Genomic DNA, 13,240 nt, shown 5'->3' with positions numbered 1-13,240 from the left:
AGGGCATTGCACAACATGGGTGCACTTACCTACATGCAGGCAATACACGCATACACATAAAATAAAAATAATAAATAAAATTTAAAAAATATATTTTTTAGCTGGGCGTGGTGGCACTCACCTTTAATCCCAGCACTTGGGAGGCAGAGGCAGGTGGATCTTTGTGAGGCCAGTCTGATCTACATAGTGAGTTCCAGGCCAGCTGGGGTTACAGGGAGACTCTGTCTCAAAAAGCTGGGAAAAAAAATTTTTTTTTTTTAATTATTTTTATTTTATGTGTATGAGTGTACTACTGCCTGCATGTATATAATGCCCACAGAGGTCAGAAGAGGGCGTCTGATTCCCCTGGAACCCGCCATGTGGGTACTAGGCATTGAACCTTGGTTCTCTGCAAGAGCAACCAGTGCTCTTAATTGCTGAGCCATCTGTCCAATTCCAAAGGTTTATTTCTGTATTGTTAAGTTGGTCCCTTTGGACTTTATCTGCTGCTATGACTTTATTTATTTTTTTCCTTATCTTTCCAAGTGTCTATATCCCCCCTTTAATTGAATTTTTGCAAACTTTATACAGTATATTTTGATCATATTTAGATCCTCCTCCACTATCTTCACTCCTCTTACAGCACTCCCCCCACCAGATTTCATGTACTCTGTCATATATATTAAGGCCTGTTGAGTCAAGTTTGTGTTCCCAGATGTTCTTCAGTGTGCATCCATCCACTGGAGCCTGGTTGGAACCTATAGCATCACACCCTTAAAGAAAACTGACTATCCTCCTCCTAGCCGTTATTGATTGCCAATAGTTCCTCAGCTAAAGTTAGGGCTTCTTACACATTTCCCCACTTCTGTGCTGGGATTATTTGTGACTTGAGCTTGCATGGATCTTGTGCATGCTGCTACCATTGCTGTAAGTTCATAGGGTAACTTCCCACCTGTCTGAAAAACTGTTTCCTTTTGGTCAGCTATCATCTCTGACTCTTAAATCTGCCCTCCTCTTCCACAATGGTCCCTGAGCCTTCAGTGGCAGGGGTTTGATAACAGGTATTCTATTCAGAGATAAACACTCTGCAGTCTCTTATTCTCTGTACTTTGGCCAGTTGTGGCTTTCTGGGTTAATCACCATCTGTTGCATGAAGAAGCTTTGCTGGTGAGAGTTGAGAGATGCATTAATACTCTTTTTACCCTATTCCACTATGTTCCCTAAGTCTTAGGTGTAGAGGTTGCATTATAGATGTGTCACTTAGGGCTGGGCAACTCACTCTTTGCTCTGCATTTGACCAATTGTGGAACTTTATAATAGTCTTCATCTGTTGGAAAAAGAAACTTTTTTGATGAGTGGTGAGTGTTACACTTTCATTGGTCTAGGGATGTGACAAAAGCAGGCTTTTCTCTAGGATCTATGACCTCTCCACCCATGAATATTTGGCTGTATGTTTACAGTACCACACATGAGTTTCTTCTCGTTGAGTGGGCCTTAAATCCAATTAGACAGCAGCTGTTGATTACCATCAAAATAAAATTGCCACTACTGCACCAGTAGAGAGTATTTGCCATAGACATTACAGCTGGATGGGGTCACTAATCAGTTTTCTCCCTTGGCACTTTGCATAGTATAGTCTGATACTCTGGAAGCTAGTCTTCAGGTGGAAGGTTTCCAGGTTAGGTCCAGCTCAATTGCTCAAAGTCCTGTGTGTGAAGTATCTCCTGTCTTCAGCAATAGGGTCTTTCTTACCTTCAAGTTCTAGGAAACAGTCAGCTGTAGCAATAGCCTGTTTTATTCGGGGTGTCTCTTAGACTATCCTGACCAACAGCTTGGAGGGAGGTTCCCGTGCCTAGCACTGTGGTTTTTGTTATGTAGCCTTCAGCTGTATACATACATGTGTGTGTGTGTACGTAAATATCTGTATTTTTCAGTAGCTTTTGAACTAATATGTTTTCCCCTTCTGGGTTTTCATATTAAGCCTTGCCTACCTATCTTTCCTCTCTCTCTTTGCAGGTGGTCTCTGTAGTCCCAGCCGACCTGGAATTTGCTATATAGACCATGATGGCTTCCATCTCATATAGATCCTCTGGCCTCTGCCTCCTGAGTGCTGGGATTAAAAGTGTACACCACCATGCTGGGCTCTGATGTCTATACTTTTTTTTTTTTTTTTTAGATTTTATGTGTATGTGTGTATTGCCTGCATGTAGGTCAGTGCACCCATGCAGTGCCCTCGGAGGTCAGAAGAGGCTGTCGGATCCCCTGGGACTGGAGTTACAGACAGCTGTTAGCTGTCATGTGGATGCTGGGATTCGAACCCGGGTCTTCTGCAAGACCAACCAGTGCTGTTAACTGCTGAGCCATCTCTCCAGCCCCAGATGTGTATAATTTTTAAGTAAAAATAAGTGTCTTAAAGTTTCTTGTATAGTGGAAATGTAATTGCATTTTCATATAAAGGACAGACTGACATTTTTTGTGAGGTAGGTACTGGTAATCAAAACCAGGGCCTTGCATATGCTATCAAGATGCTCTACCACATCCCCAGCTAAGATTCTTGAATTTTTAAAGCAGGTCCTAAGTGTTGGTAGCCCTTGGTGTAGTAACTCCCATGCTGATTGCTCTTTATCCTAGGAGTGCAGTGGAGACAGACCAGAGGGTCCGTATGACTCGTTGTTGTGAGGACATCTGTGCTCATCTGGTAGATTTGTTTCTTGCTGATGAAATTTTCCAGATTGCAAAAGAGACAATCCAAGAACTTCAGTGCTTCTGCAAGTATCTACAGCGGTGAGTTCTGTATTCTTTTTCATTTTTTGAGACCATCTTACTGTGTAATGGCTTGCCTGGAACTTGCTGTGTAGACCAGGCTGGCCTCAAACTCACAGAAATCTACCTGCCTCTTCCTCCCAAGCATAGAGATAAAAGGTGTACCACCACACCTGGCAGTCCTATGTTCTTTTTTCTTTCTTTTTTTTTGGTCTTTTTTAAGACAGGGTCTCCCTGTAGCCCCAGCTGGCCTGGTACTCATAGAGATCTGCCTGCCTCAGCCTCCCAAGTGCTGGGATTAAAGGTGTGTGCCACCAGGCCTGGCTCGAAAAAAATGTGCTCACATGGGAGGTCTTTTACCGGATTCAGTATGTATGAGCTATTAATTCCATTAACCAGTCATGAAAGAATCACAGAATATTTTAAAGCAATGAATGTCTGAAATGGACTCCAGTTGAAGTAGACTTTCAGAAACCTTTGGTCATGTACATATACCTTATGTTCTGAAAGTATTTGTTTGGGTGGGGGTGGCTCTCTTGTAGTTGAACAAATATTTGTAGAATGCTGGCTATCTTGTAGTTGAACAAATATTTGTAGAATGCTTTGCTGTTTATTGGCTCTACTAGACACAGGGAAGTGTCTGAATACATTAAACAAATCATGGTACTGATGTTCCTTATGATGGAATAACTCAAACTTTTCATAGGTTGAAAATTATTTAATACATTTATCCTATCCAATACTATAGCTTAGCAACCCAATACACTGTGTAATATTGGTTGTTTGTGTTCTTGGCTAACCGAATTACAGCTAATTGTACAAAATTCTTCTGTGATATTGAAGTATTATATAGCATATTACTAATCTAGGTAAAACTTAAATATGGAATTATGTGACTGACTGAGGGTTACAAAAAAAGAAGCTGGCAACAGGGAAAAGTTTCTGAATATTCAGTGATCAAAATTCAATTCAATCAAATGTGTAATGAATCTGGGGTGATTTTGGCTTCATTTTGCCTTGTGGCACTTCATTGCAGCTTGGTTCTGAATATAATATATGTGGGGTTTGCGCTGCTGTCCTGTCAAGCCAGTGAACGTATAACCTCTCAGCTCAGATTCAAGACTATTGTGTGTTATGATTTGCAGTGCCTTTACTGTACAAAGTGACCTGCTCTTACAGAAACATAATTATTTAATTACAGAAAAAAGATAATTTTTCTGTCAATCCTTAGCATGTATCAAATTTGCATAACTTTGGATTATCTGTGTTAGACAAACAAGCATATCTATATCTTTAGGATACAAGTTTGCTTTCATTTTAAATAAATGGTAGAATTACATGTATACCAAAGAGTTTTTAAATAAGTTTTTTAATAATTTATTATCAGTAAATATTTGACTCAGAATTTGAAGTTCATTTTTACTGAACTTGTATAATTTTTGCACTTTCATAAAGTCAAGATTTGTAAGTCATACCATTAAGTGGAGGTCCCTCTGTAGTGGAAAATCAACTGTTTATGGAGAAATATGTACAAATAGTATATACTCAAATAGAGTAAAATGTTTCAAATTTATACTGATAACCCTAAAGAAAAGAAGGAAAATAATGAATAGTCTCAGCATAGTAGTTACCAAAAGAGCTTGTTCTGATAGTCCTGACTTCTCAGCAAGATAGAAATATCTGGGTGTTTGTTACTCAAACTGGTCCTTTATGTGTTATTTATGTTGTATTCTTCAGAAATTACAGCATCCTAGAAACTTCTTTCCTTTCCTTTTCCTTTTCTTTTTTCTTTTCTTTTTTTTTTTTTTTTTTTTTTTTGTAGCTGTCATCAGTGTTCTGTCTTTATTCTGCATGATGAAAGGCAAGGCAAAAACATCATGTGTGTCAAGTCTCTGTTACTGCCAATGGTGGTGCATCATGTCATTGCAAGTGTGTGTGTCTTAAATGACTGATCCCCTACTGACTTTCACATGGTTCTCTCTCTAGCAGTGACAATGCCTCAGAGACCTCCCTCGTATCAACATTTCACGTGTTTGCACATATGCATGCTGTTGGATGATACATTCGTGTGTTTGCTGTGTCAAGGATGCTATATATATTGAATTTGTGCCCATATTGCCAAATTGGCTTTTAGAAGATCATTCAGTGTTTTTTTTTTTTTTTTTTTTTTTGGTCTTTTTGAGACAGAGTCCCCCCTGTAGTCCCAGCTGGCCTAAAACTCATTATGTAGACCATTCTGGCCTTGAATTCACAGAGATCCACCAGCCTCTCCCTCCTGAGTGCTAGGATTAAAGGCATGCATCACCATGCCTGACCATTCAGTGTTTTTTTACTCTCTCTTTTTATTTTTAGCTTTTTCAATTGTACACATTTCCTAATCAAATCCAGCCCCCTCCCCCATCCATGCCTCTCTCATTCCCCCACTGAACCCCATGCACTCTACCATACATGCTAAGTTCTGTTCATTCAGATGTTTGTACCCAAATGTCTGAAGGACACTGAAGGTGTAAATGTGTCCACTGGAGTCTATAGTCAGCCTATCCAGTGGTTTTATAAGTCTTACTTTCCTTAATTTGGCAGTTTTAGCACTTACCACTCTTGCTTTACGTCATGCCTATACTTTGTGATTAGATTTTCATCTTAAGAACTTTCTTAGAAAAGACTTAAAAATATTATAAAACCACATTTTCATGTTATGGTACTGAACTGTATTTGCATTTTTCCCCTGGGGTGAGTATTAAACATACTCAGTAATGATAAACTGGAATATCCTCTAGGTGGAGGGAAGCTGTTGCAGCACGGAAGAAACTCCGGCGCCAGATGCGGTCCTTCCCTGCAGCACCATGCTGTGTGGACATGAATGATCGACTCCGTGCATTGGTGCCCAGTGCAAAGTGCCCCATTGCTGAGGAAAACTTGGCCAAGGGCCTCCTGGACCTGGGCCATGCAGGGAAAGTAGGCATCTCCTGTACGAGGTCAGTGCTCAGCTGTACCTCCTCAGGGCTCCCTGCCCCATTTAGTTTTACTGTGAGGTAGACTGATATATTTGTTGATGAGGATGGGTAGAGCTAGAAAGTGAGGATGGCTTAGAACTGTATTTTGAAGGTTGTGAATATGTAACTTGTTCCTCCACTAGGAAAGGGGGCACTAGTTTCACATGACTTTTACCTTGAAAGACTCAGGTTCTGGTGGTAGACTTTGATTTAGAATTAACGATTCCCTTTATAGTTTAAGTACACTTTGTGTCTGTCCTTATTGGTGGAACCCTAGATCTACCCCAACTCTCTTGCTTCTAGGCACTCTTTCTTTTGGGATTTCTTCATTCCACCTTCTGTCTCCTGTAGCAGCAATGTCCTCTCCTGTATCTCCCTCAGCCAGACCCTCCCTACTCCTCCTTCCAGTTTCCTATAGCACATCCAGTTCCTGGGGCCCAAATCATCCAATCATGCCAGTTGTTTCTCTTCAGGTCCAGTGTTAATGTCATCTCTTCAGAGGGGCTTTCAGAGCCACGTTGTCTCCCAGTGAGCAGGTCCTAGGGAGGAAACATAGAAGTGCCATAGGCATACAAATGAGGTCATGTTTCTTGTTTCTCTGATTGTCACAGGATGTTCTCTCTGAGCATTGTCTCTGCAGGTTTCATTTGGCCCATCAGATGATATGGTTATCTCTGTGCTGTAAATGGAGGTGATAGTCTAGCCTATGCCATGAGGTCAGGAATTGGGGCCCTTTCTCTAGCCTATGGTTCTTGTGACATATGGTCTGCCCTCTGGAAGTCATAGTTTCTTGTGACCTTCCCTCCCTAACCCTGGCTCTCTTTCTCAGCCTATCTTTTCTGATACCTTTTATCAGCCTTGCCCTCTGTTTTTACCTGCCCTGTTCCAGGTGACTTCCCTTTATCCATCATAGTAACAGCTCTTCTGACGTATTAGTAGCCAGGTTCTTTTTCCCTGTGTTCTAAAACTGTTCTCTTCCTAATGCCTCTGAATTTTTCCAACCTGCCCTTTCCCTTGCTGACAGGCTCCATCCTTACAGGTCATAATCCTGGGCTTGATCCCATCTCCCAGGACTCCCTGTAGTTCCATCCTTAGAATGTACCTAGGGCATAGACTAGGTCTCTCCACCTCTGCCATAGCCTTTTTCTAGATTATGACTAGAAGCCAGCTTCCTCCACCCATAGTAGAGGGATTCTCTGATATCCTGTTGGTTTGTATCACCTCTTTGATTTTTTTGAGACAGGGTCCCCCTGTGGCCTCAGCTGGCCTGGAGCTCACTATGTAGACCAGGCTGGCCTCAAACTCACAGAGATCCACCTACCTCTGCCTCCCGAGAGCTGAGACTAAAGGCGTGGACCACCACGACTGGCATATCACCTCTTATTAATGTCCTCTAGGCTGCTCCCCAAGTCTCTGTACCATGGGTTAACCACTACCTCTTGGCCACTCACTACTGCTCTTCCCAAACATGCCAGGCCATAATGGTGGCACATCATGGCCGGCCCCACCTTCTGTTGCCCTCCAGAAGTTGTTATGCTAGCTGCCTTGTTTCTTTCAAGCCTTTGCTCATATTTTACTTTCTGTGACCACTGGAATGAGACAACAGTCCAGTCATGGCTCTTCCTTATGGTGCCATGGTTGTCCATGGTATTGATATGTAAGCCACAATAGCTAGCATGGAGGCTCTTCTCTCCCATTAGAGCATGTTTATTTCACATAGCCAGCACATAGTGAATAGTTAGCAGATAGTTGATGAAGGGGTTGTGTCTCCTATTAGTTTATCAGTGTCTAAATATTTCCCTTCAGGAAACACCGACCAATTACTTTTCATTCATAAACATCAGTAAATAGTATTAAATCCCTTCTGTGGATGAAAGGTAGCCTTCTGTAGTCCTGTTGCCTTTCTTTTTGTTGTAGGTTAAGGAGGCTCAGAAACAAGACATCTCACCAGATGAAGGTTCAGCACTTCCACCAGCTGCTACTGAGGTTTGTTAGTCCCACTGTGTGTGCTGCTCCTGCTTAGGACCTACACATTGGCTTACGATGGTGGTCTGTCCCTTCCAGCAATGCTGCATGGGCACCTCTGGACCTTCCATCCTTTGTGGCCGAGCACCTTCCTGTGAAGAACGACCGAATATTTTGGAAATTGGTGCTGGTCTTGCCTGATGAAGAAGAGCAGACTCGAGGGAGTCCTGGCAGGTCAGGCAGGTTTTCTGACTGGGGAGTGTTGACTACTTAAGTTGATAGGACTTCTGTGAAGAGCCACAGACAGATAGAGCTGTGAGCCTTCATGGAGGTGTTTGTCTAGTTGTCTGTATTGCTCATGATACTTAGATTTACATCATTATTTGCAGTATGTAGTCTCAGTCCGAAGCACTTAAGAGTGAAGTGCATACTGTGGTGTCCTGATTAGCATTTACTTCATGTAAGATTTGGGGATTAGGTAGTTTATACTTTGTCTGTTATACTTCCATTTTCCACTTAGGAAAAAGTGGGAAAAAGCATTTTAAGAAATTGAAAAACAGCCAGGTGTGGTGGCACATACCTTTAATCCCAGCACTTGGGAGGCAGAGGCAGGTAGAGCCCTGAGTTCAAGGCCAGCCTGGTTGTTCTACATAGTGAGTTCCAGGCCAGTGGGGGCTACAGGGAGACACTGTCTCAAAAAAGACCAAAAAAAAAAAGAAAAAGAAATTGAAAAACAATACAATACATGGTTGGAGAGATGACTCAGTGGTTGTGAGTACTGACTGCTCTTGCAGAGGACCTGGGTTCGATTCCCAGCACCCACATGGCGGCTGGCAATCATCTGTAACTCCAGCTCCAGGGGATCCAGTGCCCCCTTCTGACCTCCGTGGACATTGCAGGACATGGGTGCACTTAACACACGTGGAGGCAGTACACTCATACACATAAAATAAAATAATAATTTAAAAACTGTGGCATACTCTTGTAATCCTAAGTTCCAGGCCAGTGAGAGGTCCTGTCTCAAAAGACAAGGTGGCTAGGCATGGTGGCACATGCCTTTAATTCCAGTACTTAGGAGCCAGAGGCAGGTGGATCTCTTGAGTTGGAGGCCAGCCTGGTCAATATAGTGAGTTCTAGCCAGGGCTACATAGTGAGACCCTCTCTCCAAAAAATAAAATAAAATAAAAAACCAAAGTAAAAGGCCCTTGTAGAATGACAGCCAAGGTTGACCTGTGTCCTCCACGTTTATGAATGTGCACATACATGTGCACACACGCAAAACCCCACAACTATGTTTTAATTCTCTCTGTAGACCAGACTGGCCTCAAACTCACAGATACCTACCTAACTTTGCTTTCTGAGTGCTGGGATTGAAAGCATGTGCCACTATGCCCAGCATCTAATAGCTTTATTAAAATGTTACTTATATACCGTAAATTTTACCCACAGTGCTTTTTATTCATGAGGTTTTACAACTATTACCAGTATCTAATTCCAGAACATTTTTCCCCCCTAAGATAGAAAGTCCATGTTCATTAGCAGTCTCCATTTTTCTTTACTCCCAGCTCCTGGGAACTACAGTTCTGCTGCTTATATATATTTGCCTAATGTAGACATGTTATATAAATGGGGACATACAATATATAGTCTTTTGTCGCTGGAATGTTTTATAGGCCCATGTTAAAGCATGTAAAAATATACCATATTTATCTTATCAGTTGATAGCCATTTGGGTTTCCAGTTTCTAACTTATAAAATAGGGTTGATACAGTCACATGTAAGTGTCTTCATAGGCATATGTTTATATAATTTTTTTATATGCCTAGGAATGGAATTGTGTTATATAACTCTGTATATAAATCTGAGGAACTGCCAGATTTTCCCAGTAGCTATACCATTTTTTCACTCCTACGAGCAACGTAGGAGAGTTCTCTGAATACATTTCTTTCCTTTTTTTTTAAATGTTTTATTTATTATTTTTATTTTATTTATGAGTATATATATGAGTGTATTTTATTTTATTTATGAGTGTGAGCGCACCCATGTCGTGCAGTGCCACAGAGGTCAGAAGAGGGTTTTGGATTCCCCTGGAACTGGGAGTTAAGGACGTTGCGTAGTAGCCATGTGGGTGCTGGGAATCGAACCCCGGGTTCTCTGTAAGAGCAGTCAGTGCTCTTAACTGCTGAACCATCTCTCCAGCCCCTGAACACATTTCTTTTAAGCAGTTACTATTGGGACACAGGCTAAGGAAAGGGAATAAGGAAATCATGAGATTCGTCTCACAGGACAGTTGAACAATGAAGAGAAATATGACATTTTAAAAGTAATATACATTTCTTGTTTTTTTGCTGAGGACCGAACCCAGGACCTTGCACGTGCTAGGCAAGTACTCTACCACTGAGCTAAATCCCCAACCCCACATTTCTTTTTTTAATATTTATTTTTATTTTATGTATATGAGTGTGTTGCCTGCATATGTATAAGTGCACCTGTGTTGTGTAATGCCCACGGAGGTCAGAAGAAGGCATCGAATCCTCTGGAACTGGAGTTACAGGTGATTGTCAGCAACCATGTGGGTGCTGGGAATTGAACCTCAGTCCTCTGCAAGAGCAGTCAGTAGTCTTAACCACTGAATCATCTCTCCAGCCCCTAGTGTTTTACATTTCTTAGTTATCTTAGGTGTAGATGTTCTGTTGTAGATGTGTCGCTTTGGGCCAAGTATCTCACAGACACTTATTCCCTTGTTTGACCAGTTGTGGAACTCTAAATACTATCCATCTGTTGCAGTCATGGAAGTAGCTTGCTTTAATGTAATTTTAAAAAAATATTTTATTTATTATTTTTATTTTATGTGTATGAGTATATTGCCTGCATGTATGTGAGTGCACCTGTGTCGTGGAGTGCCACAGTGGTCAGAAGAGTGCTTCAGATTCCCCTGGAACTGGAGTTAAGGATGGTTCGTAGTCACCATGTGGGTACTAGGAATTGAACCCGGGTCCTCTGCAAGAGCAGTCAGTGCTCCCAACTGCTGAGCCATCTCACCTGCCCCACTCTAATGTAATTTAAGACTGTGAACCAAAAGGAAAGTAACCTGAGCAGTAGAAACCATCCCTAGAATTAAAAATACCCATTTTACAGAATCAAATTTCTCATGCGGGGTAAGTGAGATGGCTTAATGGATAATGATGCTTGATCCCTAGAACCCACATAGTGTGAGGAGAGAACAGATTCCTGTAAGTTGTTTTCTGACTGCCACATGTTTGTTGGCATACATGCCATATATACATACATACACACTAAATAAACAAGACAAGAGTTTCTAAGTGACATACATTTCTGAAGGAACTTAGCAAATTAAAAAATAGCTATTTTTATTTCGTTATTTTTATTTTATGTGTATGATTGTATTGCTTGCATGTGTGTAAGTGCACCTGTGTTGTGGGATGCCCGTGGAGGTCAGAAGAGGGCATCGGATCCCCTAGAACTGGAGTTGTGAGCATCTGTCAGCCACCATGAGTCCTGGGAACCAAACTCAGGTCCTCTGCAACAGCAGCAAGTGCTCTTAACCACTCAGCCATCTCTCCAGCCTCCAAAAGATAGCTATTTTTAAGGGGCTGGTGAGCTGGCTCCATGGTTAAGAGCACTGGCTGCTCTTGCAGAGGACCAGGCTTCAGTTCCCAGCCCCTACATGGTGGCTAATTGTCCATAGCTCCAGTTCCAGGGGTTTTGATGCCCTCTTCTGATCTGTGGGCATTGCACACATGATGCAGTTACATACATGCAGACGGAACACTCATACACATAAAATAAAAAATAGATTCCTACCTTGGGTGTAGACTTCCTTCTGTTTGTCCTACTGAAGGCCTCCAAACTAGCCTCCTAAGCCAGACCCCATCTACTTCATCCTGATCCCCCTGCACCTCAACCAGCTACACATTCTCCTGCCCCAGGGCCCACACATACTCTGCCTAGCTAGTTAGACCCCCCCCCCCCATGCTATCTCCATCCTCACCTTGGGCCTAGGCCCCCCTCCTGCTCAACCCACCTGAGACTTTTGGACTACCCTGACAAGAGTACCTCTCACCACTCAGCAAAGAAGCTTCTTTTTGCAACAGATGAATCTATGTGATACTTATTTTCTTTTCTTGAAGATTTCTATAGTTCAATTTTCAGATTTTTTTCAAGTGTTACTTTCTTTTATCTACAGAATTCTAGCAAATTGGCTAAAGGTCAAGTTTAGAGGAGACGATAGCCTGGTGGGTGACACACACAGCAATACTGGTGAGATTCAGACTCTCACGGTTTTTAACTCACTGAGTAGCAAAGGGGATCGAACAGTTTCCGTCAATGTGTGTATAAAGGTGAGTGACAATCACTTCATGTATTTACTTTTATGATTTCATTTTCTCTCATTCAGACATACTTACTATTTATTCTCCAAAGTGGTTTTGAAGGATTTGGGGAGGATCAGAACCAAATGTCATTGTCCTTTGTATCTTCATGATACCCTACAGATTTCTATTTGGTGTAAGGTTTCAGGCTGGATTCTAGGAAATCAATGTGTTAGCTTTCTGTTACTGTTAACAAATATCTGATACGATCAATATTTTAAGAGAAAAGGCTTCAATCTGTGACCAAGTGACTTTGTTGCTTTTCTGAGGCAGCACATCATGGTGGGGAGCAGATCAAAACTGTTTACTCCACAGCCAGAAGGCAGAAAGAAGAGGGGGCTGTCATTCCACAATCTCCTTCAAACATATGCCCCAATGACTTAAAACCTCCATTAGATCCTACTCCTCAGTGATCTACCACCTCCCAAGAGTGTGAAGTTGGAGATCAAGTCTTCAACACATGGGCTCTAGGAGGACAGTTAAAATCCAGCACCAGCATTGAACCTTGGCTGATGCAGATCTCTTGAAGAACTTACTGCAGACTTAAACACTTAGACCCATTTTGGAGAACGCATAAATCCATCTAATTTTTTCTCATTCCTTTCATTTTTTGGTGGTGTCGGCAAGTACACAGGGCCTTGTACAAGCTGGGCAAACTCTCTACCCCTGAGATAATGTCCCCAGCTATATATATGATGTTTTTGTACATATTCTAGAAGCCCTGCACTCTCTCCTACATGGGCCACTAGTAATTAACTCAGAGAAGATGAGAGATCGTGTTTCACAAAAATGTAATGATTGTTTTATCTCATAACATCTTTATTAAAATACTAAAATAGCTTCCTGACACAGCAGTTTTTACCAAAACATTAATGTTTATTTGCAGTTTTCATTATTTGTGATCCCAGCTAAAGAGTAGGTTCAAAATAGATTATTTCATTTTAATTCTTTTTGTTTTATCCTCAAGTTGACCTTAGTTTTTTATTGCAAAATTCTAGTGTTTTTTTTAAAATTTTTTAAATGTTTAACTATTTTTTAAAAATTATTAATTTAGCCGGGTGTGGTGGTACATGCCTTTAATCCCAGCACTCGGGAGGCAGAGGCAGGCAGATCTCTGTGAGTTCGAGGCCAGCCTGGTCTACATAGTGA

At 41.6% G+C, this 13,240-nt stretch overlaps 1 protein-coding gene across 1 annotated transcript in view; it reads left to right on the top strand.

The window, feature by feature from the left end:
• The window catches only part of Mcm3ap (minichromosome maintenance complex component 3 associated protein), a 62,467-nt gene that overhangs the window by 30,234 nt on the left and 18,993 nt on the right, over window positions 1-13,240 (top strand). Inside the window, exons 17-21 of the mRNA XM_008840466.3 lie at window positions 2,611-2,763; window positions 5,520-5,717; window positions 7,653-7,721; window positions 7,800-7,934; window positions 11,908-12,061. Coding sequence (XP_008838688.1) covers window positions 2,611-2,763; window positions 5,520-5,717; window positions 7,653-7,721; window positions 7,800-7,934; window positions 11,908-12,061 — 709 coding nt within the window. The remainder of the gene's footprint in view (window positions 1-2,610; window positions 2,764-5,519; window positions 5,718-7,652; window positions 7,722-7,799; window positions 7,935-11,907; window positions 12,062-13,240) is intronic.

Source organism: Nannospalax galili, unplaced genomic scaffold, assembly GCF_000622305.1.
Source record: "Nannospalax galili isolate Female #2095 unplaced genomic scaffold, S.galili_v1.0 scaffold619, whole genome shotgun sequence".
Taxonomy (NCBI): Eukaryota; Metazoa; Chordata; class Mammalia; order Rodentia; family Spalacidae; genus Nannospalax; species Nannospalax galili.
Note: the sequence above shows the minus strand (reverse complement) of the source record. Positions and strands in the feature narration are given on the sequence as shown.